The sequence below is a fragment of the Triturus cristatus genome, chromosome 2_1, assembly GCF_964204655.1.
Source record: "Triturus cristatus chromosome 2_1, aTriCri1.1, whole genome shotgun sequence".
Taxonomy (NCBI): Eukaryota; Metazoa; Chordata; class Amphibia; order Caudata; family Salamandridae; genus Triturus; species Triturus cristatus.
In genome coordinates this window covers 830,545,148-830,571,987 of record NC_140581.1, presented here as the reverse complement: position 1 = coordinate 830,571,987, position 26,840 = coordinate 830,545,148, and the positions used below count along the sequence as shown (strand labels likewise).

Below are 26,840 nucleotides of genomic sequence, written 5' to 3'. Positions count from 1 at the left end.
CAAAAGTTTGACTTTATTTTGCTACAATAAACAAGATCTCTGGATAGTGCTATTTGGGATGGCTTCCAGAGTTTTGTGTTCCACCTAGTAGGTCGGATATGGGTAGAGTAAGGGGGGATTGTTAACTTTAGTTCGAGTATCTAATGATTTTGTGATCATTCAAGTGCCGTCTGCCCACTCATGAAACCAGATTCCCTGGGTTGTCTGTTATGCTGAAATTAGAGGTGGGCGAACTACTGAAAGCTAGAGCCGGACTCGAGTTTGAAGCCTGGCTCTGGCTGAAGCTCGAGGTCCTGTCAAAATCTCGAGCTGAGCTTTCATGTTGCTTCTGCATGGCTCCCACCCTCTGCCCAGGATGTCACATTATGGCCAGAGATACCAACATTGAAACTGGGAAGCCACTGAAGAGCTGCATGTACTTGTGGTACCGGACTGTGACCGGCCATTTAATACACCAACCCTGTAGGCAACCAAGTACAGAGATGAACCTTCTTTCCCTGGCTGCCTCCCAACGTCAGAATAGCTTCATATGTGGGCTGCAAGTGACGTAATTTCTTGAGCAGTGAGCCCCAATGGCCTTCGTGTCAAGCCTGCAGGAAGTCTCGTATGACTGGGGACAGCGACAGTAGGCTAAGCCATGACAGAGTTTGTTCTCATCATTGCTCCCTTAAACCGGACCTCTGGTTCTATAATCTGTGTTGCTGGGTGGTCCTTTGTTTATCATCCCATCTTGTCCTTTGTTTATCACCTCATCTTGGATCAGTGAACGGTTTGTCTTCACTCATATTTGTCATTTCAATGCCAAGACATTTGTGTAATGTTTCACGGTGGATTGTGGATGGGGCTACGGATCATGTTTACCCCGCTGGCACTGGGCAACAGTCAACAGAAGTAGGGTAGAGAGTCTGGGTTGAGGCATAATGTGTGAGAGCGTCAAACAGGTCCTCATCGGGTTCAGATCGTTTTTATTAAAGAGATGGGCCACGCTTGTTAGTATTGCGCAGGTTTATTACTGGCATCAGCTCATCCCAATGATGTGTTTTTTATCATATCAATGGTATTAAAATATGTGGTAATAGCTTTTTGCATAACGTATTGGACTCCTGCAACACTTTGTGGGAGGATAGTACCGCGTTGCAGCACATTTACTTTGCAGTGTAGTTACAGGGTTCATGGGAAAACAGGCATTGACTCTCCCTTCATAGCAACTGTTATAGCTCTATTAAGCCGCTGATGAGCACCCATCACTCACTCATGTGAATTCAGAAAACCAGTTGTACAAAAACCATTGTGTTTCATTTCATAGATTATAATATTGCTCTATAATAATCTGGGCCGTATACAGGGTTATTTTGTTAATTGTCTTGCCTCGTACCTCACTTTAATATGTATTACTCAGTGAGGTGCTATAATCTGGCACATAATTGTCAAAGCTTCCACACTGTTCAAGAAATACACTCTTTTGAATTTTGAAGAGACATTTTCATATTTTGCGTGATATCTGTTGTATGATTTACACCGCAAAGATTTTCAGGGCTCGGCTCATGCATGGGCTCTAAAATCCGAGCCAGAGTCTTACCTCGGCTCTCCCTGTTCATTTGTTGGCTCACCCACCTTTAGCTGTTTTTTTTTTAATTGTTATCTTCTATAGTGCAGTTAGCCCAGCGACCAAGGAATACAATGTTTTGTTAAAAACGCATTTTATTAGTATAAATGTTGCAATTGAACACAGTAACATTGCAACAAGGCGCTGTACTTCCTCGAAGAGATGCAATGTTGAAGTTTTGATTTCTGTAATGCAGTGCTCATAGAATAGGGCCTCTTCGGTTCTTAAATACTTCATCGGGCGGATTTCAATGCCAAATTGGGCCCCAGCTCCACCCTGCTTATACCTTTTCAAGTTCACCAGGAGTTTCCTTTGCCCCATAATACTGACCAAAGGGGAGAAAATGTATATAGGCACTTGATTAAATGTGGGCAAGTGAATACATTAGAAATGTTGGGAGTTATTAATGCCCAGCCCCCTAGTTTTACTGGTTGGGGTACAACCAAAGACTACACTTTTGTTTCGCCCTCAATGGGTGAACTACTGCAGTCTGCAGTTATGTCGTCAAGTGTGTATATTGACCACAGTCCCATTGAATTGGCTTTTCGCCTGCCTGTCACAGAATAACTTACTTTAATTAATAGCTCAAGCAACATAACCACGGTAAATAGAGGGGTAAGTTGAAATGGCGTAATAAGCTTTTCAGCTCTATTGGCTACAGTGGAACAAACTAACCTACCTCTGCTTTTCAACTATCTTTTATCTTGAAATCAGCCTTGTGACTTGATGTTGATTCCTTCACTATGATGAACGAGAACATTGAAAGCTGTGATTTGCGCCCCATGAGAATCAACCAAAATCCAACTGTGGGTGGTTTAATGAGGATTGCAGGGCAGCAAACACCAGGTTGCATGAGGCTCTCCACTACTTCAGAAGATAAGTTACTCATTGCAGTACGGAGAGCTGAATGCAAAACTGGCATTAGATCTAGTCAATTGGTAGCTGAATACGAGTTGTGGGACAGACTTGTAGATGCTACATTAGCCTAAGACACTAAAACTTTTGGGGAAATTGTTAACCAACCAACATTTTTTGAAGGTCAGACCAACGGGTTACGGACAAACTTTAAATTAATCTACTCTTACACGGCTGTTGTAACTGATAATATTTTAGATTTTCAACCTGTGTTTCCTCTGAAAATCAGATTTGATCTGGACAAAGTGATACAGACAATCAGTGCAAGCCCCTCACAGAAACCCCCGGGGCCTGACAAGGTCCATGCGGACCTTTATAAGGAGGACTTCGAGTTTTGGGCACCATTTTCACAAATATCTTAAATTGTGCAGTTAGCTGTAGGTTACCCAGCTCATGGTATACTGTGGGAATCATTCCTGCGTTCAAAAAGGGCTCCAGACAAGACCCACAATGCTATAGACCGATTTCTCTATTAGATTCTACAATACAAAACATAGGGCGCATCGTGTTGGGTAGAAATGAGAACGGGGCTGAGCAGGGTAACGTTATTTTCCTAGTCAATACGGCTTTAGAAAGGGCTTGGCACTTACGATCAGGGCTTTAACCTTTATTTGATTATCAATAAGTACACAATAGCTAAGAGGAGGGTATGCCTCTCCTTCATGAATCAGAGTAGCGCTTTTGAGAAGGTGAACGGCAGTAAACTCTGGAACATTGTGTCAGACAGGGCTAGACCAGGATTTGGTTGATTTTTTAAAGCCCCGTACAGTGGGGTTAGTGCCTCCCTAAGTGATGGATCAGGTGGTGAATGTTCAGATTCTTATGCACTGGAGCGAGGTGCGAAGGAAGGCAGGATCCTCGGACCCATCTTGTTCCTTCTCTATAGTAATGGGTTGAATGCATGCTTGCAAACCTCGAGTAAGGATATGCCTAAAATCAGCTCAGTTACAGTCCCAGCTTACTATATAAAGAAGATGCTGTCTTGCTTTCACACACTCCTAAAGGCCTTAGAGCCTTAACAGCAAGCTTTATGCAATTTATGGACAGTTTAACCTTAGGGTGAAGATCTCGAAAACAATGTTTATGGTATGTGGAAGTAATTTGGCAAAAAACGGTGCAATTCGAATGAAAGGAAGGGAAATTGAAAGGGTTAATAATTTCTCATACCTGGGAATGATTTTTGATTTGTGGAGCACTTGCCTGGCCTTTACTCTTAATAGATGACAACGTTTTCGCCACTCACTAGAGGGTAACTTTGCCAGTACAGTGTGCAATAAACCAATCATGACTCTTATGGAAGTCTAGGAGTGTAAATGTTGACCAGTGTTGACCTATGGGGCAGGAGTTTGGGGATATCAAGAGGTATCTAATCTGTAAAGAGGGGAGAATCTATTTTTCCGGCGATTACTTGGCCTTCCACCGTCGACTCCTCTTTAGGTCGAGCATTCGAGACCTCTGTATATACTTTAGTATAAACTTATATGTACATGTACTTTCTGGACTCTGGCGATCAGCCCTAGGACTTGTCTGCTTCTGCATAGGGACTTTTTTTCTGTTCAACTGCCTCTATTTAACTGTCTTAATAGAAAACGACCAGTAAAGGTCAGTAAAATACCAGATTTGCTTTCTGCTGAGGGACTTTCTTTTTTTAATTTTTCTGGCAACTGCCTCTATTTAACTTTCTTGATAGAAAACGACCAGCAGAGGTCAGTAAAATACCAGAATCACTTTAGCATTCTCTAGATTTCAGTCCAAAGAAATAGACAATAATATTTTTTTTCAAATCTTGTATTTTCAGTGATATGACCAACGAAGGCCCTGATTTTATATTAAAAAGAGAGCTTTGGACTATACCATTTTCAGCTGAAAGGCAATATTTCCCTCTATGCGTTTCCATACCTGGCGTGCCACGCAGTTTGGTGCATCCTTTCCTACCATGTTAAAGAACAGTAGATGTTTCAGCACCCAGGCTAATGTGCTGCATAGCTAAATACACATAAGGTCCCAAAGGCGAGACCGATTGCACTGCAAATGCTTGTTTTTACTTGCATGAGGAATTGGGCATGTCATATGTAGTGGACCACATCAAGGTTGCCTTGTTGCTCTGGATCTCTTTTTAAGCCAACAAACAAAGGTTTTAATTGAGCCATCATTCTAGACCAGTGATTCTTACCCTGTGGTCCAGGGACCCCCTGGGGGTCTGCTAAGCCTTACCGGGGTCCTTGACTGCTTAGAAGATTAAATAATATTAACTTTTTAGAAAAAAATCTTTGTTTCTGAATTAAATAAAACATTTCATCATTTGTATATTCGTCTGAATAATGCTTGTTTCTGTATTTTGTGTGCATTGTTTTGCAGTTCAGATCATTGAAAACGCTTAGCTGGGATCCCGGCCTCCCAATAATGACTCCATGGGGTGCCCGGTATTCCAATAATTATTCACTGGGTGTCCCTGGATTCCAGTAATGATTAAGTTAAGTGATGGTCCACAGAAGTTATAAGGTTAAGTACCACTGTTCTAGACTGTATGGCCTGTGACAAGGGCCATATGATTCCATGGCACATAGTTTGTTTAAATCCCCTCACTTGCTGCCAAAGACAGATAACAGATAAAGGGCCTGATTATGATGTCGGTTGTACTTTCATCCGACCAACACTGTGGCAGAAGCAGGACCTCCAGACTAGAAGTCTGCGGTCCCGCTGCCCGCATTACGATGCGACCGCCTTCACAGCCGTTGCAATGTATATACTTTGCATTGCGGTGTGTGCAGTGGGCTGCAGCACATGCTGCAGTACACAATTTACACATTTTATACATCCCTGCACTATGTGGCAGGCACCATGCGGTGTCTGCCACATGGTGCAGGGATGTTTAGGGGGGCACCATAGGTGCCCACCAGGGCCCATAGTGGAGGGCCAGGGGGCCCAGCTAGGGGATTCCAAAGTCACTGTCCACCTACCTTTTTCGGGCGGGTTAACCGCCATGAAAGGGCCGGCGGAAAGGGACATCTTAATCCTTACGGCCGTACCTGAGCAGGCACTGCCCCTTTGTAGGGTACAGAAATCTGACCCCCGCACTGATGGGATCCTTGATCCTGTCGGACGTGGCGGTCATTCCCCCTGTCAGCCGATATACGACCGCCTGCATCCTAATGCGGCGGTCAGATCCAATGGGCTGTATGGCGGTCGGACCGCCACTGACGGTCTGATGGTGGCAGTCCCACTACCATCGTAATCAGGCCCATAATTCGGATAAAAAAAAATGTATTTGGCTTGCTTTTTGTGAGGCTTCAAGGGAAATGGGGAAACCAATGCTGAGGTACTATGCGATTGAGCAAACTTAATTCAATCTTAAGCCATATTCGGCATGGACAAAGAATCCCTGAAAGGATCGCTTCTGTTACAATTTCAGCGGAGACCATTAAATCACACCTCTGTTTTCCACATGAACAATATCATGCCGCGATGCCATGTTTGTGCTAATTTGTCCCTGTGAAGAGATTGCTGTGCAATCATTAGAGCACTTTTTCTTTTTTTTTGTAAATACTATGATTTTTTTAAACAAGCTCTGAAACGGTATAAAATGTTTTTGTATTTTCTGAGTACGCTCCCGATTCAATTTGTTTGTTTTCTATGTAGGATATTTTTTAAATCCGCTTTACAAAATTTAAGGCCCAATTGAAAGTATCAATCCACCTGTTATGTAGGAGGTTTTCTGAATTTGGACTTACGTTAGCGAAACTTGTAGAAGAATTGATTGTATGTTTTTATAAATATCTTTGTACTGCATTTTATTTTGTTACTTATGAAATTGGTGCTTTTATGATTATTTAACAATCAAATGAAGCTTACCAGAGAGAGATTTCATGTGCATTGCAGTAATATAGCATTCACTACCCTGACCTTCACTTGGCCACACTGCAAGAAATACAAATTTGCTATGTTTAATTCCACTAATAATTACTCCTTGAGAAAAGGATGGGTAGAGAGTTAAGATAGTAAATATATACTTACTACCTTACAGTGTAGTGGTTGGTCGATGTAATGGAAGCAATACTATTGAAGCTTGATATTAACATGGTCGATATAATGTGATGCGAACGCCACTGTCCCTTGCCTGTCGCCTAGGCCGCCTGTTATGTTACTAGAAGAGTAAACGGACAAGAGAGATCCAAATTGTTTCTCATGCCTATTTGGCCTGCTAAGGGGTTTCCAAATATTTAACTGTAGGGTCAGCATACAGTCCAAGATTCCACAAGATAGTGTCCCCGTTGTACACTTCCTTTCCTGATTTGAAAACATGACAAAGAAAAATACACTTTGTTCTTCTTACAATCACTTTAACTTCATACAATGTGATCTGTACTCATCAAGGAATATTTTCTTTCTCTAACAGTAAGTGTGTCTTCTACGATAAAGGACCCTGATGCATCCAGCGTGCAGGCATTTCTAAAGAAGAGGTTTGTGTTGTGTGACAAACTGCACCCATCTATACAAAGACTCTCGAGTTTCCACCCAGCATGAGCAGGAAAGGGACGAATCCTATTCAGCAAGGAAACCTCCGATGACAATTCAGTACCCCCGGCTGCTTTCCAGTCGTACCAATAACCTCTGGTAGGAAGGAAACGTCATGACAGGGGAGTACATGAAAGATTCCACTTCCAGCAGCCCTGTTTGTGGGGGGCTTCCTGAAACCTCAAGCATGTACCTGCCTCCAGCAGCAACTGGCGGTCTGAAAACCACCAGCCCGTGCTAGGATTTGTAGCCGATCCCAAGGGGGCTCTTACAATCGAAAATCCACTGTACTCCTACTAATAACCCTGCTCATAAAGCAGTCCGTCAGCAGGCCGCCTTTGGAGTGGTTTCTGGAATGGCACGCTGTCTTTGTTCAGTCATGCTACACCTTTAAGCAATCTTCCTAATTCAAAGCAGCCCTGGGAGCGACGCTGCCTCTTACCTTTATCCACGTGTTGGCTTTCTGCTCCACAGGGTTCTGAGGCTCGCTGCTGTACAGGCAGCACAGACACCAGATCAGAGACCTCTGGCTCTCGTCTGCAGACACAAGAGAAAGAATTAAACATCCAGGATTGTTTTCGTAGAAAGCAGTACATAGAAAAATGACAAGCAAATAAATCAGAACTTTTAACTGGTTCAAGCAGGATTTTTTTTTGCATCTTGCTTACAGTATAAAGGCTGCAACATTCACAATTATCTTAGAATCGAAGGATTTCACAACAGAATCAGCCTATAAAAAACTGAAGAACGTGGTTGTGCAAATCAATAGTAAACAGAACATATTGCTTGAAAGTCTGTGCTATAATTTAGGAAAGGACCATCTTAAATTTTGGGGTCTTTTGATTCCAAAGAAACTAGTTGAACATCGCACAAGCTATTCAGCAAGCAAAGCAAGGATAAAGTGTTGAGACTCTAAAAACAATTGTGGGTCAAATGGGCATCCCAGGGCCGTACTACAGACAGTACCTAAGGAACTCCACAATAACAAAAAAAGGCACAAACCTAAACTTCAATTTCACCCCCATCCTCTTCCAAGCATACATTAGTGGAACACATCTAAAAATGTACACCCTCTTGCACCATTCTCTGACATAAATGAGAAAATTCCCACCCCTAGAGATGCATTTCACTCACCAATGTGTATCAAATACAGCCCCCGCCTCACCTGATAAACACAAAAAGAACCAGACAAGCCCAATTTGCAAACAAGCATTGCCAAAAAGAGTAGGCCTGGTACTTAAAAGTGCAAGTGGTTCTTCATTAACTGGTGAGTTTGTGTGTTTATGGTTGTTCAAATAGATGGATGTGATGGACCACTTGTTGGATGGATGTGTGAGCATATGGATGGATAAGTGACTAAGGGCCTCATGTAGGTAACATACTATTTACCGATTCATAAATACCGAATTTTACCGATTCGGTATTTATGAATCGGTAAATAGTATGTAGGTAAATAATCGATAATTATTACCGATTCGGTAAATATCGGTAATTATGAATCGATATTTACCGAATCCGTAATAATGCATCCCTTCCCATTCATTCCTATGGGCCTGGAGGCCCATAGGAATGAATGGGAAGCCAGTTACTATTACCGATTCGGTAAATACCGAATCGGTAATAGGGGAGGCATTATCATGGGTGGCAGGGTGTCACATTGACACCCTGTTGTACCCCTGATTCGTGCATGTGTTCACATGTGGCGCACATACATGTCTGCCACATGGCACTTTACAAATAGCACAAAAATTCTTTTTGTAAGGTATTCGTCATTTACCACCAACTTGTAGTTGGTGGTAAATAACGAATCCAGACACCAATAATGCACTCACTTGAGTGCCCCCTATATTGCATCTCTGGATTCGGTATTTACCGAATCGGTATTTTACCGATTTCTTAAAATTCCGATTCGGTAAATACCGAATCCAGAAATCAGCCACCTACATCTCAAGTGCCTCAATACCGGTCGGTAACGGGATATTTACCGATTTTCGGCCGTTACCGACCGGTATTGAGGTACCTACATGAGGCCCTAAGTGCTTGAATAAGTATAAGATAACTTAAGTCCAAGATGGATGACTGGCTGAATCGGTAACTGCATTGGAGGATGCTGAATGAACTGGATAGTGCGTCAATGGATTAACAAGCGAATGCATGGCCAAATGCAGACAGGTTACTTCAATTTTACAAGCCGAAGCCTAAAACAACAGTAGTAATAATGTTATGAAAATGTTAAGAATTACCCATATGTTAGCACAAGTATAACACAAGGGTTGGGCACCATCATGCTACAAAACATCCCACAACATACGCATAAAATTATTAACATTATACTAGTGCAAGCATTATACCAAGGCTGGGCCCAACTGTTTTAAGAGTGCCTGAAATGTGTCAAAAATTACTGCCATAATGCCAATGCAAGCCAGTGGTGCTGGACCAATTTTCAGAGTTAGGCTGCCGGTCTGTATTGCTACCTCACTAAAGTCAATCATATCGATCGGTGCAGAGAGAGGATAAAATCCTTTTTGTGAGAGAATGATGACCCTTTTGTCAACTCCCCAATTTTGTTTTTTTTAATGGGGTACAATAGGCCTATTACCACATTTCATTCCTGCTTAGAGGGTAATGTGCTATGATTTGTAGAGAGTGTTGTCAAACCAAAGGGGCACCCGATCTGAAATCACACAAAGAACAACTGGAAAGCGATCTCAAAGGCTTTCGGAGATAACAATTCAGTTCATAATCAGTTAATACAGTTTTTATGATTGTCTCTTTCAAATATACACCTTAATACGACAAAAAATGTGTGACGCCATCAGAAATCTGGACGTAGAGTACAGATTCACTCGGATTTCTTCTGTTGATTCCAGGGGCGTCTCCTCCGTTAAGGCGAAGGAGCGTTGCCCCACTGCCTTAAAGCATGGCAAACAAGGAAAAATAAAATGATAATAACGAAACGTTATCATTTTATTTTTGTGTGCTGGGGAAGTTTTGTGGGGCAGGGCTAGGCTGCGTGGGGGGAAGTAGTGGTGGCACCCTCCTAAGTGTGCATGAACGTTTGGCCGGCCCTCTAGGGCTGGCCAAACATTCATCCATACTTCGCATGTTCTCCGCCCAGGCTACATTACACCCTAGGTGGAGAATATGCCCAGGCTTCCATTCCCCATCTGAGCCCTGAACCACGGTGCTCAGACCAACACAACTCTGCGTTACGATTGGCTATGGGGAGCCTGGGTGCTTACTAATCACAACTCTGCATTGTACCGCTGTAATTGGCCTAGTGGTGCCTATCCTGCTTCCTGCTCCAACAGAAGCCAGGAAGAGCTCTACATCACGGCACTCCCCACCACTGCTCTCTACTCTTTACCACTTTAATTTACACCACTCCATGCCACTGGACTCTGCACCACTTCACTCTACGCTACTGCTCTCTATGCCACTTCATGCTATGCTTCTCTACTCTACCCTGTACCACTCTATGACAATGCACTCTTCTCCAATCTACTCTACACCACTTCACTTCTCGCCACTGCACTGCACACGACTCCAGTCTAGGCCACACCAATCTACTTTGCACAACTCCACTGTAAGCCACTCTACACCACTCTGCAACACTACACTCTACGCCACTGCACTCTATGCCAATACACTCTAGGCCAAAGCAGTTTACTCTGTAACACTCAACTCTATGCCTCTGCACTCAATGCCATTCCACTGTACACCATTCTAATCTACTCTGCACCACTGTACTCTACGTCATTGCACTATATGCCACCCTACGCAATTGCACTCTACCCTGCACCACTCCACTCTATGCCACTTCACTCTACTCTGAAACAATCTACTCTACACCACAGCACTCTACGCCACTCTACTCCACTTTATGCCACTGCACTCTACGCCAATCTACTCTTAACCACTGCACTCTTCGCTACTGCCCTCTACACAACTGCACTCTATGCCAGTGCACTCTACACCACTGCACTATACTCTCCATCACTGTACTCTATGACAATGCTCTATATGCCACTCTATACCACTGCACTGACACTCTACTCTGCAACACTGCACTCTCTGCCACTCAACTCTGCGTTACTCCACTGCACTCCAAGATACTATACACTGCACCACTCCGTGTTACTCTACTCTGCACCACTCTACGCCACTCGACTCTACTCTGCACTACTCAACTCTATACCACTCCATTGTGCACCACTCAATGCAACTGCACTCTGCGCCACTTCACTCTACTATGCAGCACTCTAATCTACGCCACTGCATTCTAAGATGCTGCAATGTATGTCACTGAATTCAATGTCACTGCACTCAATGCCACTGCACTCTATGCATCTATACTCTACAACAATCTACGCCAATGCACTCTACGCCACTCCACTGTACACCACTCTATGTAACTCCACACTATGCCACCTCACTACACAACACTCTCTGCCACTCCACTCTACAACACTCTACTCCACTCCTTGTCATTCCATTCTATGACACTCCATGCCACTCTCCTCTGCACCACTAACTTTTAGCCATGCTGAACAGCAGCCACACTGGTGTACAACATGGCTAAAACACATTGGCAACGCCATTAGCTCTTGCATAGGCGGGATCTATTGCTTTGCCAATGCTTGTTTTAAATGTGGAGGACTCTGCACCATGGGAGTATAATATTCTATATATTTCCTTTTTGATTCATAACAATGGTTTTAGTCTTTAGGATACCTAGAATTTACGCCTGTGATCTTTATAATGCAGAGTTGCCCAAAGCTCTGTTCTTGATAATCCCCATAAACCTACAGATCTGCGCTTGATAATGGCCAGGCTCACTCCGAGCTTTGTTACTGATAATCCACAGTCGTTCAGAGCTCTGCTCCCCCATAACATCCTAAATAAGGCAGCCACCTGCGTTTGATACGGTCCAGGGCTACTCAGAGCATATGCTTGCAGTAATAACGTAGAATGCCTGAGAAGATAATAGTGCCATGGTCACTCCAAGCCCAATTTATGATAATATTGCTAATTTCCGATCACATGGAGCCTCACTCAAACTACCTGGTAATCTAAATTCATACAGATCTCTACATTGCTCACAATAAGGGGCAGATGCAATTAATAAGAGCTTTGTTCTTGATAACACACACAACAGCTCAGATGACTGCTCCTGACAAGAACACACTTTGTCACCTCCCAGAATTAGAAACATAAATTTTGCCACTATCTAGACCCTTCAGTTTTGTTTGGTTGGCAAAATCATACAACAGAAAGGAGGCGCCAGAGAGCCGGCGCACAAGACGCAGTGCTTCTGTCAGGCTCTCGCAGACAGGGGAAGGAATCCTTCCCCATCCGAGGCTGGTGTTGCCGGCCTCAGTAGGTTTCAGAAAAATGCCCCCCCCCAAACAGAACATTGGTCCCAATGCAAACACCCAGAGAAGAATATCAAATGGTGCATATTGGAATGCATTAGAGGTTCGAGTAGAGGGGGAGACATAGTCAATAAAAGGAAAAAGAGAGTAGTTCATGAGTAAGTTTGACACCTATAAATCTGGTCTTAATAATCGGGAAGAATGGGAACGTTTGTTATTGTAGGCTGGCATGGGTTCATTACGGATCCTTATGTATATATTTAAAATTTCAAAGTTTTCTGTAATGTTTTTTCTTCTTCTTTTCCATTTAATAAAAAATAGGGAACAGGGTAGGATACACAGCGAAGTTTGATAACGGGCCCGTTGATATGCATTAAGGATGACATGAATAATGCATTTGCGCAATATTGATAGTGTAACTCTAGGATTGAAGAATGTCTATAAGGAATAATAAATTACTCCTCTTAAACAATACAAGCAACGTTGTCAATAAAGTTTGGTTGATAACGTGTGCAAGTGCAACAGCAATTCTTTAATTAGTGTATTTGTGCAACATATGCTATATTGAACTGATCTATACACATTGTTGCTATAAATATATACATTTGTGGTAAGTAAGTTAGGGAGAATTAATGTAGTTATACTATGAGTATTTATAACATTTCCCAGTATTAACAATAGGAACGCATGTGGGCACTCAATGAAATGCCACTGAGTAAAACATGAATTATGGGCCAGATGTACGACGCTTTTTAGCGTGCGCAAACAGGTCTTAGACCCGTTGGCGCACGCTAAAAAGCATGGGCCCATGTATAAACAGTATTTTGCGACTCGCAAATAAATTGTGACTCGCAAATAAGTTGTGACTTCCTTTAAGGAAAACGGGATGCTGTACAAAAAAAAAATATATATAAACAAAGCTGCTTTATTTAAAAGCAGTCCTAGACCTAGTGGTCTGCTGAGCCCAGCAGGCCACCATCCGTGGGAGGGCCTGTCATTCCCAAATTGCGAGAGGCTAATTAATATTCATGAGCCTCACAATTTGCGACCCTATTGGGAATCGCAAACAGGGTTAAACACACTGTTGTACATGCCAAATAGCGCCTCGCAAATTGCGAGTCACAAATGCGATGCAATTTGCAAGGCGCTATTTGGCAGGTCGTAAATCTGGCCCTATATTTTTAGCAGTTTACTGAGGTTCATATATCAAAGGTAAAAGACCTTGAGCAAAGGGAATTATCATGCCATTAATACTCAGTGGTTTTATTGTAGACAATACCTTTGTAAGTGATTCGCGTGTATCAATAAATTTATACTGACGTACGTAACCGTTTTTGAAAAAAAGAGGCACGCATATGTGCACAATAGAATATTAAGGGGACGGACGGCGTGCCGGGCATCTTGTTAAACAGGAGTAAGACGCCCGATCATAGAGATGGGACTTGGCACCAAGTAAAAGTAAGTATGAGGGAAGGGAGAGCCCTCATAAAGTCCTAAGTTGGACATGTTGAAATAGAATAATTCAGTTTCTTAAAAGTACGGGGTGTTATTTCAAAACCACAGTGATAGAGTCAGTGTGTCTTAGGGGAGTTGCCTGATGACAAGCTGTCTAAGCCAATAACCCGTAGTGGTTTTTTGTTTTAATTTTTGATTTAATGTAGGACATTGATATTTTCATGCTGTTAGAATTGTATCAGCAAGTTAACTTAGAAATATTAAAACCCTAATGCGATGCATAGTGACCTTACGCAACTTACGGGACTTGAAGCATTAACATATATATTTTTATAGTAATGAGCTAGTTGCCAGTTACATCAACATACTTCATTGCACTAGGAATATTCAAATATTCAATAACAATAAAGTGTAATAGGAATTACATCTGTTCCCTTTTTGTATTAGGAATCTTCTCAAGACTACTCCATAAGGATAATTGAAGAGAGTACTAGTAGATGGAAAATAGGATCTACCTCCTTACAAAGAAAAAAGTTATAGCCAGAGAAGTACGTAAGAAATTGGTAAGCAAAACAAACTCGGGACTGGGCCATAAAACTAAAAGTAAAAATAAGTTTAGAGAACCCAGTGATAATAAACTTATCAGTATCTGGTATTTTATTTCCCTAGAGTGTCTAACCAGATATCACTTCGGAAGTAGAAGTTTGATGTTTAAGAACAATTGAAATTTCCGGTGGGGTGTTGCCTCCATCACCCAGTAAAGGTAACGAAGAATACTGATAGTGACCTATGAGGTGGAATGATTGAGCACACGACTACGAGTTACATACTAATTATTCTTTGATTGTAGAATATAATGTGATCCGGAGTCCCTGAACAAATATATATTCCGTGAACAGCAAACAGGTATTTAAATATATAGTATTTGAGGGGCCGATATACATTATATAAAAAAGGAGAATCCCAAATTAACTGTGGTGTTATAATATGAATTTGGGAGGTATTGTCAGTGAACTTTATGAGAACACTGATACTTTGATTGAGGGCCTAAACCACCGGTTTTAAAAAACCTTTAAAACAAATTTAAAATTCCACCTTTTTTAAACACACCAGTACGAATGAGTATTAATGGGTAGTCGCTAATAAGAATTGATGTGTAAATATTAACTGAACTCTTTATATGTGATTGTGATATTTTTGATATATTGGTAATCATGTTTTATATTTTTACCAATTGATCACTGTTGTCATATAATTAAAGTCCTGAAGAAGGTGGTTTTATCAAGTTTCATCCTCCGAAACACCGAGTCGACAACGCTATGGTTTTGGTTACTGTATTTTTACTTGTACATATGGACAACCATATGTTTGATATTTTTGTTTTATACTGATGATTTTATGTGTTTTTAATCTTATGTACAGTGATGTATAAATTGTGCCTATGGATATATTAAGAGATTGTTTTGTGATTAAGTATCAGAAATTGTCAGGCTGTGATTTTATAATAAGCACTGTTTTTAATATGTTTGTTTACTGCTATAATAATAAAATGTTACATTATTACATATAATTGGGTTCAGTCACCTAGGCTTGTGTGGTAAAGGTACGAACAAGGGTGTGCTTGGTGCGTAAGAATACATAGTGTTACGTGGAGGACACCACCTTCATTCGTTGCCGGTTTCAGTGCCACACGCCTCTTAATACTTGCAGGGTGCTTGGTATTTGCCATTCAGGTTGAATGAAGAGCCAGTTGAGCCCCAGAGGACAATTGCAGCATAGCGACCTTCACACAGATCAGGCCCGGGCTTCATAGAGGTGACAGAGGATGCTTGCTGGGAAAGGGGGCAGTGACGGGCAGCCACAGTGGACTTTGGGAATCCTGAGGATGGCAGTGGAGGTCGTAGACTGTGGGCGGCGGCTCGGAAAGCCGAGTAGGGAGACTAGCATAGGCTACGGATGTGAGATGAAATGGGCTACGTGGACTACCTTGATGGGCATTTGCCACTCTGTGCACTGAACCTGCTGGCACCATTTTAGAGGGCGCACCCGGGGCACTAAGTTATAGACATGGGAAGGCCTGCTAGCAGATGGTCACGGGTTGCGCAGAGGTATCTGACCACCTGCTGCAGGCCTGGTCGCTAATCCTGGGTGGAGGCGAGGACCCCACATCCTGTCTGGGTGGTCTGGAACCGCTGTCCCTGTTCAAAGCACGTCTCATGTAAAAAGTATCACGGAGATGGTAGGTTAAATCACCAGATGGCGTGGGATTGGTCATTGTGCAGAAGCTTGGCGAAACTCTGGTTCGGAAGCAGCTCAACAGCGCCTCGCTGGTAGGGACTTAACAGCAGAGGGACCATCCAATGCTGGGTCATCCACACTGACAACGGGAGACTTCATCTGTCATCTCCACAAGCCAATGGGTCTGCTCATGCCGCCCCCGCAGATTGAGTCGACAAGGGAAGAGGCAGTACCCTAGCTTAAAACTAATACTGGCAGGTGAGAGTCATCCTTATCAGTATCATTGGAACAGATGATCCACGCCCTCCAGATTGCCCAAGGTCCTTTGTACACCTGCTGATCACTGTACCGGCAAGGGACACACTGCATAACAGATACTCTACTAACTGCCCCCACCAAATACCACGCAAAGATGGGCAAATCAGACAGCCACCAATCAAAACTTTAATTTGATTCTAAAACGGTCTCCTGCGGGGCTGACACTGGAGCCGCGGACCGGACCTCTGCCGGGCGACCACATGGGCTTTGCTGTACGTAATGTAGTGTAGCCTGACCACCATTGAATCCAAAATGGACTCCCTCAGCGCCAGAATGGATAGCATTACACGGAAACTGGAGAAACATGACGGTCGGCTTCAGGAAGCTGAACAGCGCATATCCAAGGTCAAAGATACTTTGACATCCTGAGGTGATACCCTCCTCAACATGAAAAAAGTCCTGAAGGTGATAGCAGCTAAGAAAGAGGATCTGGAGACGTGCTTTTGGCATAATAATATCCGAATCCTGGGAGTTCTTGAATCCACAAATACGATCAAACTGGAGGACTATGTTGAAAAAATGCTGGTGACTTTTGTTGGGCCGGAATCATTTTTGCACATGCTCATAGTGGAACATCGATCCCTAGCCGGTGAGCTCCCGCCGTTAGCGTCTGCCTGCCCAATAAGTGCCCGTCTCCTAAACGTCCGAGATTGTGACACTACCCTTCGCCTGACCCGAGAAAAACGGACCTTGAACTTTGATGGCAACGATATTTCACTGTTCCACAGTGGAGGTTCAAGAAGCTAGGCGCAAGTTCCTCACCATCAAACAGAAACTTCAACGTACAGACATCCCCTATGCCATGCTCTACCTAGCCCCCCTTTGGATCAACGTTAAGGGAAAACAATATCTCTCCACAACAAGCTTTGGATTTCCTGCGCAGACGGCCTGACATTTTGTTGAGAAATGTTATTGCAACATTTAACTTGATTACATGGCAATGTAGAATATTAATATTAAACAAGTTATTGTCCACATACTAGCTATTGCTTCGCTCCCTCAATGTCCTGACCAAAGTTAACAGGTAATTCCATTGGTTAACCATTATTAACTAGTACGGTCCTAATACGGATAATCTGGACTTTTTTTATCGGTTGTGGGGCAAGATTGTATCCACAGGACCTTCTCTGTTTTGAGGAGGTGACTTTAACTGCGCCCTTAACTAACATACAAGTAAAACCCATATCCTACCTAGCTGCCGTGGAGCAGCATCCCACCATTTGCGGAACATTACACAAGACCCCGATCTTCTAGATAGCTGGCGTGTCTGCCACCCCCTTGGTAGGGAAGATACTTACCATTCAGCAATAATTGGGAGCTGGTCCTGGCTAGATCACTGGCTAATCTCCAAGAGAAAGGGACCCTGGGTACAGTGGAATAAATCATCTGGCCCGTACCTTTTCGGGTCATTCCCAGTTATACTTAAATTAGCAATCCTAACACAGATCCAACTGGGCTCAAACTGGTGTCTATGCCCAATTACTCTACTGGATAGTCTGTTTGCAGAGGAGCTTAAGATGAAAATCTCATATTTTTTTCAGACGAAATGTAGGGTCTGTAGTATTGGTCAGTACAGTCTTGGAGGCTTTTAAGATCACCATTAGGAGGATTATGCATGGCCACAAGTGGAGAATTGCTACGCTCACTCCGTGACCACCTAACTAGGCTTGAACGGGAACTAAAACAGCTGGAAAAGAAACAAATCATTGATCAGGAACCAATAATAGCACACCAGATTAATACCACAAAGTGGCCACCAGGGAGTGTCAGTTTTACAGGCAATATTCAGTTGTGCAGGCATATGGAGAGGAAGAGAGGCCTGGAAAAACACTAGCTACCATTATAAAGCGACCCTGAGTTGCTAATTATGTGCTAAGCCTCAGAGATGAGCTGGGGTGCATGCACCTATGTGGTGCTCACACACCGCAGATGTTTACAGCCTTTTATTGCTCCCTCTATACCACACAGCAAGGAGAACCTTTAGAGGTAAACTCTTATCTTGAAGATGTGGCCCTAGGCTGGATACGTGACACCCATGGCACCTTCCTGGATCAGGAGTTCACCAAAGATAAAATCCTTGAAGTAATACAGAAATTACTGTCTGGAAAAGCAATGTGGCCTGATGGGCTACCAACCAAATTCTATCAGTAATACGATGGAACTCTAGCCCCAATACTCCTCGTTGTCTTCGAGGGCGCGCAGCAGACAGGGCAACCCCCATGACGATGCAAGAGGCCTTTATCACTGAATTGCTAAAAGCCAGAAAACCCCGGGGTGCGTGGCTTCGTGAGCCATCATGGCGGACGCAGCCTGATCGGGCTCCATACGTCCGCGCCATAATCCGACCAGAATCCTACATTATCCTGCCCAGAGGAGTAGATAATTGAAGTAGCTGGTGCCCACGGCCGTCTGGAGCGCGGGGACCCTCTAACGCCTGAGGTGGCCGAGCCGCAATGCCAGCTTTCTCGGCGAGAACGTTCCTGTGAGGCTCAGGCCAGATCCTCCCCCGGCGCTCTGGCCGCGGCCTGGGGCGATGCTGTGGCGCTCGCGATCGGGTCCTGATCGGGGACGAGAGCGACGACGGTCAGGCGGGCCGCCAGACACCTGGAGCCCTTGGCGCAAGCTGCCGGAGCCAGCCCGGACCAGGCGAAAGGTGCGGCCGCCCCTCCCCCTCACACGGGGTTCAGCCATTTTCTCAGCACGCCTGCCTGAGGGTATGGCTGTGCTTCCCTTTGGGTGGACGCCTGATTTCCTCCTGCCGCAGGACCGCTGGAGTCGTCGCGGTCCTGTCAGCACCTGATCCCTGGAATTTGGACCAGCCAGGTTTGGCTGAGTGATCGTAGTTGAGCCCTGGAGTGACGATACCGCATCAGAGGCGGACCAAGAAGCGCTGGGGCTGGATCGCAGCCCCGGGAGGTGAGCGCTGGGCCTACACCTGTATCTGCCATTTTCCATCATGCTGGTGCCCCTTCCCCCCCCCCTACCTGGGGCGACGCTGTGCAGACGTGTGGGCCGGCCTGGGGCCTCTGGTGGTCTGGGGGGTCTTGTTCGCCTTGCTGGACGGCCTTGTTTGACGACTCCTGGGGGTGGGGCCCAGATTGCTCCGTGAGTGGCCCCGAGCGAGACATAGCTGTGCGAAGACGGCGACCTGCCTGGGACCCCACTGGATGCTTCACTCGGCTGGTGGTGGCCAGGAGGGGCCTCAGGATTTGGCCGGTATCCTTGATGATGTATCTGGCCATACAATGAACGCCGGCTACTTCAAACGCACTCCCTGTTGAGGAGGTAGTGGGGCTCCTCGATGGCTGGTCCCCACTGCTTGAGGAGCGGGTGCGCAACTACCGTGCTAACTACCCGCTCCTGGCTGGACCGGAGGCCCCCCTATATCTCAGCGGCGTAGATCTGAGGCCCGGACTCGCACACATTCAGGCCCTACAGCTCCTCTTCTACGCTACGGCAACCCCTCCCGGGGCACATGCCTGATCCTGCGCTACCGGCTCATATCCCCTGCGCAGCCACAGCACCTCAAGTCTCCATTCACGATGGGCAAGGACAAGCCTGGGGGGCAGGCCCCAAACAGGGCACCCTCGACCAATTCACTACGTCCACTGGAGGTGCCACAGGTGCTGAGAGGACCAGCTCGGCACCTGACAACGCGGCCCTCCTGGCGGCGATCAACAATGACCGAGACATGCTGGATGCTAAGATCGGAGCAGTGGGGTCAGAGGTCTCATTTTTGCGCCAGGACCTCCGCAAAGCTGCCGATCGCATCACAGAGGCAGAAACCAGGGTCTCAACAGTAGAAGATACGGTTTCCACCCTCCAAAAAAAGGTGAACAAACTCATGGTCGTGTCGCAGGAGTTGGCCTCTAGGGTGGAGAGTGCAGAGGGCCGAGAAAGACGCAATAACCTACGCTTCGTGGGCCTGCCGGAGGGCTGTGAGGTGGTTTCAATGACTGGCTTCATCACTAGGTGGCTCACGGACCTCATGCCGAAAGATCTCCTATTCTCGACCTTTGTGGTGGAGCGTGCTCATAGGGCTTTGACTCAAAGACCGCCCTCGGGCGTGGCTCCCAGGCCGGTCATCGCCAAAATCCTGAACTATGCCGACAGAGATGCAATTCTGCACTATGCCAGGACTCATAAGGACAGTATTCACCATCATGGTGTTTCCGGATTACACGCGCGTGGTCCAACAGCAACGCCAATTTTTCACCGCGGCGAAGCGTAGGCTTCGAGATCTAAATGTGCAATATATGCTGCTGTACCCAGCCAGGATGCGTGTGATCTACAACTCCAAGTCGCTTTTCTTTGATACGCCTGAGGCAGACTTCGCTTGGCTAGATGAGCGCCCCCAGCTCAGGTCGAGCTCCCCACCATTGGTAGATTCAGACTCCTCACGCAGCTCGAGAAGCCAACGGCCACGACGAACCAAATCCAAAAAACGGCGGGGTTCGGGATCGGACAGGATGTCAGCGACCCCGAAGCGGCCCCCTTGAACATGTTGGAGCTCTACCAGCAACTAAATAGCAAGTTGACTGGGATTAGGATTTGCTTAAGACTTTATTTGTGAATGTTTCTCTGGGTGGGTGTGGGGGCTGGGCCATGGGACTGCCGAGCCACAGACTTATTGTGCCCCTCTTGTTCTCATGTTTCTTGGGTCGGAAGGGTTCTATTTGCCTGAGAGCATGGGGTACCCCTGTTGGGGGCCTTGTGTTCCTCACACCACGACAGATACTCCTAGTTTTTGGCAGTGTCGGGTGGGGGGTGGAGGAGTCTCAAGGGAATGTAGTTTTAGGATGTTAGTGTTATTATGTTGTATGCAGACAGGCCATTTCGGTGTTGATCTCCCCGCTTTAACTGTTTTTAAATCAAGAGATAATGGTGTTGGGTGATGTAACCCCTTTCGGAGACCTTACAGTGGTCTCGTGGAATGTCAGGGGCCTACTAAACATGGTGAAACGGGGTGCTGTGTTGCGCCAGGCAAAGAGGTATGGGGCAGATATCCTACTTTTACAAGAGACCCACCTATTAGGTACTAAAGCCCCATGTCTTCGGCTTTTATCATGTATATCATGCGGGGTTCACTAGGGGCTCCGGGGGGTGGCTATCCTTGTACATCGCAGGGTCTAGTTTCAGCACGTAACACACAAGGCTGATCCAGGAGGCCACTTTCTCTTTGTCACAGGCACGTTATACGGAGAACGGGTAGCCATAGGCAGTATCTATGCTCCTCCCCCACTGGGGACAGCTTTTATCGATAAGATCTTGGGAGTCTGGGGGGACATACCTGAGGGCCTGACCCTGCTAGGGGGCGACTGGAATGATATAATGGGGCCACTGGACCGACAACGTAGTACAGACAACCCACTACCACAGGGCCCCACAAAATTGCATACATTGGTCTCCACCTTGGGTTGGGCTGACTTCTAGCAGGAATACCACCCCACAGAACATAACTACACTTATTTGTCCACGGTACATGGGTCGCAGTCCAGTTTAGACTATTTCTTTGTCCCTCAGGTGTTTCTTCACCGATTTTCACATGTAATGCATCTGGCCCGCGGGCTCTCCGACCATTCTCCGGTCGCCATGCAGTTGCACACATGCTTCCGGAAACCCCCCTTTCGCTGGTGAAGGTCTCCCTGGCATTTGCGGTGCCCTGATTATCAGTACATGCTTCACACAGCGATCACTACTTACCCGGATAATAATGGCCCCTCTGCCCCTTCTCGGTGTATCTAATGGGAGGCCCTCAAGCCGACTATCCGTGGTATCGAAATCAGTTATCGCACCAAAGATAAACGTGCACGGCGGGAGCAACTAGAGGCTTTGGAGTTACGCCAGACGACCCTGGCTTCACAGCTCAACATAGACCCTAGCCCTACTATATGTCGAAACCTGATACAGGCGCAACAGGAACTACTGCAATATCTCATGGGTGAGGCCGAAGAGATCTCGGAGACGCCACAACACCGGGTTTATCAATGGGGCGATAAGTCCAGCAGGATACTCCATAGGCTCTGCCAGGCAGACACTTCCCGGCGGTCGTACCTGTCATCCGCGGCATAGATGGGTCCTTGCACACGACACCGGAGAGCATTGCTGGGGAATTCACGAGACACTTCACAACTCTTTATGCACGACATGAACAGATCTCGGCCGACCTCATAGCGGAGTTTCTCACGGACATCCCGCCGCGGCGACTCCCTGATCATCTCCGCGAGCAAGTTGAGGCCCCAATTACAGTGGACGAACTGACTGGGGCCCTCAACGCGCTTTTCCCCGGGCGTGCCTCTGGCCCTAATGGGTTCCATATGGAATTCCTGCGGCCGAACATACACCTCTTGGCCGCCATCCAGGAGGCCACGGAACTTGCCATTCTGCTTGGGGATTGGCAGCACGCAGAAATTGTGCTATTTCGCAAGCCAGGCCGCCCTCCAGATGACCCCTCCTCCTACCGCCCCATCTCTCTTATAAATTTTGAACCCAAATTGTTAGGGAAAGTCCTAGCTGATCGCCTGCGTACGTGTGTCGCGGACCTGATACACCCCAACCAGTCGGTTTCATGCTGCACAGAGCCACCCGGTTCAATATCCGGCCAGTCCATAATGCTATGGCAGCGGCCCCGGTGCTTGGTCGGCCAGCCCCCATGCTCCTCGCCGATATCGATAAGGCGTTCGACTTATTGAGCTGGGTGTATCTTTTTCAATTGCTAGTGGCAATCAACTTTGGGCCGCGCTTTCTGGTGTATATACGTCTGTTATGCACCGACCTGACGGCGTCTGTCCGCATTGCGGGGCACCGTTCCCGCTTCTTCCCTATCCAGAGGAATACCCGACAGGGCTTCCCCTTGTCCCCACTATTATTTACCCTTGCAATTGAGCCCTTGGCGGTGTGGGTCAGGAGCAACCCGGTGCTCCGGGGTTTCGACTGGTCTCAGTCGAGATCAGACCGCATAGCGTTATACGCGGACAGTGTCCTCTTTTTCATGACAGATCCCTGGTATTCTGGGCCCCGCATATTGGAAATCCTCAGGGTGTTTGGAGGTACTACGGGCTTACACACAAATCCTGCCAAATCTATACTATTCCCGATGTGCGGTCACCAGGGTCGTGCATGGGCCTCACAACTCTCCCGGGCAACGGATGGTTTCAAATATCTCTGCATTTTTGTATCCCCATGCCCCAAAGTCTCCTGGGCGCATAATATCACCCCATTGTTAACAAGCCTCAATAGCGAAACAGCAATATGGTCTTCTCTCCCCCTCTCCCTAGACGGGCGCTCAGCGATTTTTTTTTGTAAAAGATGTCTTTATTAATAAAAAACACAGAAAGGAAACACAGGCGACAATTCCGCACAACTTCCCTCGCAGGGGGACGCATATTAGGAGGGGAGGCCTGGGAGCCAATCCAGCAGTCAGTGTATCAACCATGTCAGGCATTCCGCCATGCAGCTAGTAAGTACCCCAAACTAGGACTGATATAGCTAGGAAAATGTCAAATGAAGGGTTATGCTTCCGGCCCGCAACATGCCCCTGAAAAGACCATGGTATCGAGCCAGGCTCGGCATTCAAGAAAGATCCAGCACTCCCCTCTGCTGCCGGCCCTCGCCCAAACTAAACTCAGAAGAAAAGAGAAAGCCCCCCGCCGCGCAACCTCCCCAACCCTCCCAGACCCTCCCACCCTCCCCCCAGTGGTGGCAGCTCTCAGTCGTACGTGGGAGCAGCTCCAATCGACAATTACACCTGGAACAGGTGAAGGGCTCGAATCGAAGAGGGACACACCGCTGCCGGCAACCCCCTAGAGAGAAAGCGCACTAGAGGACCCCAGCGGAAACTGAAGTTCTTAAAGGACCCCAGAAAGACATCAGCCATCCGTTCCATGCTCAACAATTTCCACAACCTCGCATGCCACAAAGAAATCGCCGGGGCTTCCTTCTTTTTCCAAGCTGCCGCCAGAGTGATCTTAGCTGCCCCTATGCACAGGCAAAGAATCTTTTTATCCGCGCGTGTCTGGTGTTCGAGGAGGGGATCCCGGAGGCCCAGTAACACGGAGGCTACAGAATCTGCGATGGGATAACCCAGGATCTCTTTAATATGGGACAGGATCCCCTGCCAGTAGGGGCGGATGACCGGGCAATCCCACCAAATATGGCGGAAGTCCCCCAAGAAGCCACAGCCCCTCCAACACCTGTCCGATGAGGCAGGAAAAATGCGGTGCAGTTTGGCGGGAGAGAGGTACCAGTTCATCATAGTCTTGAGGTGTGCCTCGCGCAGCTCCACTGAATGATTGTGGCTGGTCAAGTCACGCCACAGATGAGACCATTCTTCATCCGCCACAGCCCTCCCCAGGACGTCCTACCAGAAGCCCATATAGCGCGGCCTTGGCGAAAGAGCGGTGGCTAAAAGATGGCCATATATAAAGGAGATGGTACCGCGCATCGTCGAGGCGCGTGAGAGGAAGGCCTCAAAAGGGGTGGGCGGCCTAATTGCCGCCTCACGAACCGGTGGGGACAAAGCCCAGTGCAACAGTTGGGCGTGGCGGAACCGCTCTGTCTGAGGAACCCCATAATCCTGACCACAATTGTCAAAGGTGAGCGGGGCAGAGCCATGGAACAAATGCGTAAGGGCGAGACAGCCCCCGCTTCTCCATGCGTCAAATGGACCCTCTTGTAGCGCCGGCAGGAAGGCTGGGTTGAAATGTATGGGAGTAAAAAGTGACGGGAACGTAGTCCAGCGCTCATCCCCGGAAACCGAATCCCAGACCTAAAGGGTGGTGCCGGTAGGCGTGCTGATATACGCATTCTGGGGCCTGTCCCCCTTGGGTTTCCATACCAGATCATCCGCCACACTCCTGTCCATGTGGAGCCAGTGCTTCTCTGAGAGCGGCTGGGTCCACTCCACCAAGACCCGCAACTGCGCAGCTTTATAGTAGAGGAGCAAGTCTGGGAGGCCCACCCCTCCCTCTCCCTTAGGGCGTCGGAGAGTGGCAAAAGAAAATCTAGCTCGCCCCCCCTGCCATATGAATCGGAGCATTAGAGACTTTACGCGACGAAAAAAATCAGTGTCCAAGACAATCGGGAGCGCCTGGAATAGGTATAAAAGCTTAGGCAAGAGCGTCATTTTAATCGCATGTATCCTACCCAGCCAGGAGATGAACAACGGCTTCCAGTGGTCCAAATCAGCCCGCAGCGCTGCCAGAAGAGGGGAGAAGTTGGCCGAATATAGTTTCCCCACCGTGGGAGTCAAGTGCACACCCAGATACAGTAGTGAGGAGTGTGTCCAAGGCCGGGGCAAGAGCGGTCGGAGGCGGTCCACCTCACCCGGCGAGAGTGTGAGATTAAGGATGTAAGATTTGTCATAATTCACCTTAAAACCCGCCACCGCTTCAAAACTCGCCAGTGCCATTTGCACGTGGGGGACAGATTGCGCCGGGTCCGCAAGCGAAAGCAAGACGTCATCCGCGAAGAAGGAGATCTTATGCTGTTCGCCCGTAAAGGGTATTCCTCGGATGTCCGGGTGTTCCCGTATCGCCAGCGCCAACAGCTCAATACTCAGAGCGAACAGCAAGGGAGAAAGTGGACACCCCTGCCTCGTGTCTGCGTGTGCGGGAAGAAAGGTGAGAAGTAGCCATTGACCGCGACACGTGAACGGGGCTCGTTATAATTGGCCCGAAGCATGGTTAGGAATCTGTCCGAGAACCCAAACGCTTCCAAGGTACGGAAGAGGAACTGCCAGTCCACCCGATCAAACGCCTTCTCGGCATCCAGGCCCAGTAATATAGCCGGAATGTTAAATCGGTTGGCCTTCTCGATGAGGTGAATCACCCTCCGAATGTTGTCATGGGTTTGTCGCCCCTTAATGAACCCCGATTGATCCGGGTGGATTAGCACTGGCATCAGGTCCTGCAGGCGGGACGCAAGGATGGAAGAGTAGAGTTTGGCGTCGATATTGAGCAGGGCGATCGGCCTGTATGATGAACAGACAGCGGGGTCTTTACCGGGCTTAGGGATGACTGAAATGACTGCCTCCGCCATAGAGGCCGAGGAAACCCCCGACTCGGCCATTGCATTAAACAGATGGACTAAGAAATCACTGACGTCAGCGGCAAAGGTTTGATAGAAGAGGGCCGTGAATCCGTCCGCCCCTGGCGCCTTGTGAGGCTTCAGGGCCTTGATGGCCCCCAACACTTCCTCCCCAGTGATGGGAGCGGAGAGCAGCTCATTCCAGGCCGCAGATACCTGAGGGAGCGGGAGAGCGCGCAGGTAGTCTCTCTGGGCAGTGGGATCCAGGGAGTCCCCCGCGTATAGCGCCGCATAAAACTCGCCAAAGCGTGCAGCCTTGGCCGCATGGCAGTGCTGTAGCGCACCCGTTGCATCCCGAAGTCCTCCAATGTAATCCCGTTCACGCTTACGAC

At 47.0% G+C, this 26,840-nt stretch overlaps 1 protein-coding gene across 2 annotated transcripts in view; it reads right to left on the bottom strand.

Moving 5' to 3' along the window:
- The window catches only part of FANCC (FA complementation group C), a 1,034,531-nt gene that overhangs the window by 917,320 nt on the left and 90,371 nt on the right, over positions 1-26,840 (bottom strand). For both annotated transcript variants that reach the window (XM_085632903.1, XM_085632904.1), the window contains exon 4: positions 7,479-7,573. In XM_085632903.1, coding sequence (XP_085489029.1) covers positions 7,479-7,573 — 95 coding nt within the window. The remainder of the gene's footprint in view (positions 1-7,478; positions 7,574-26,840) is intronic.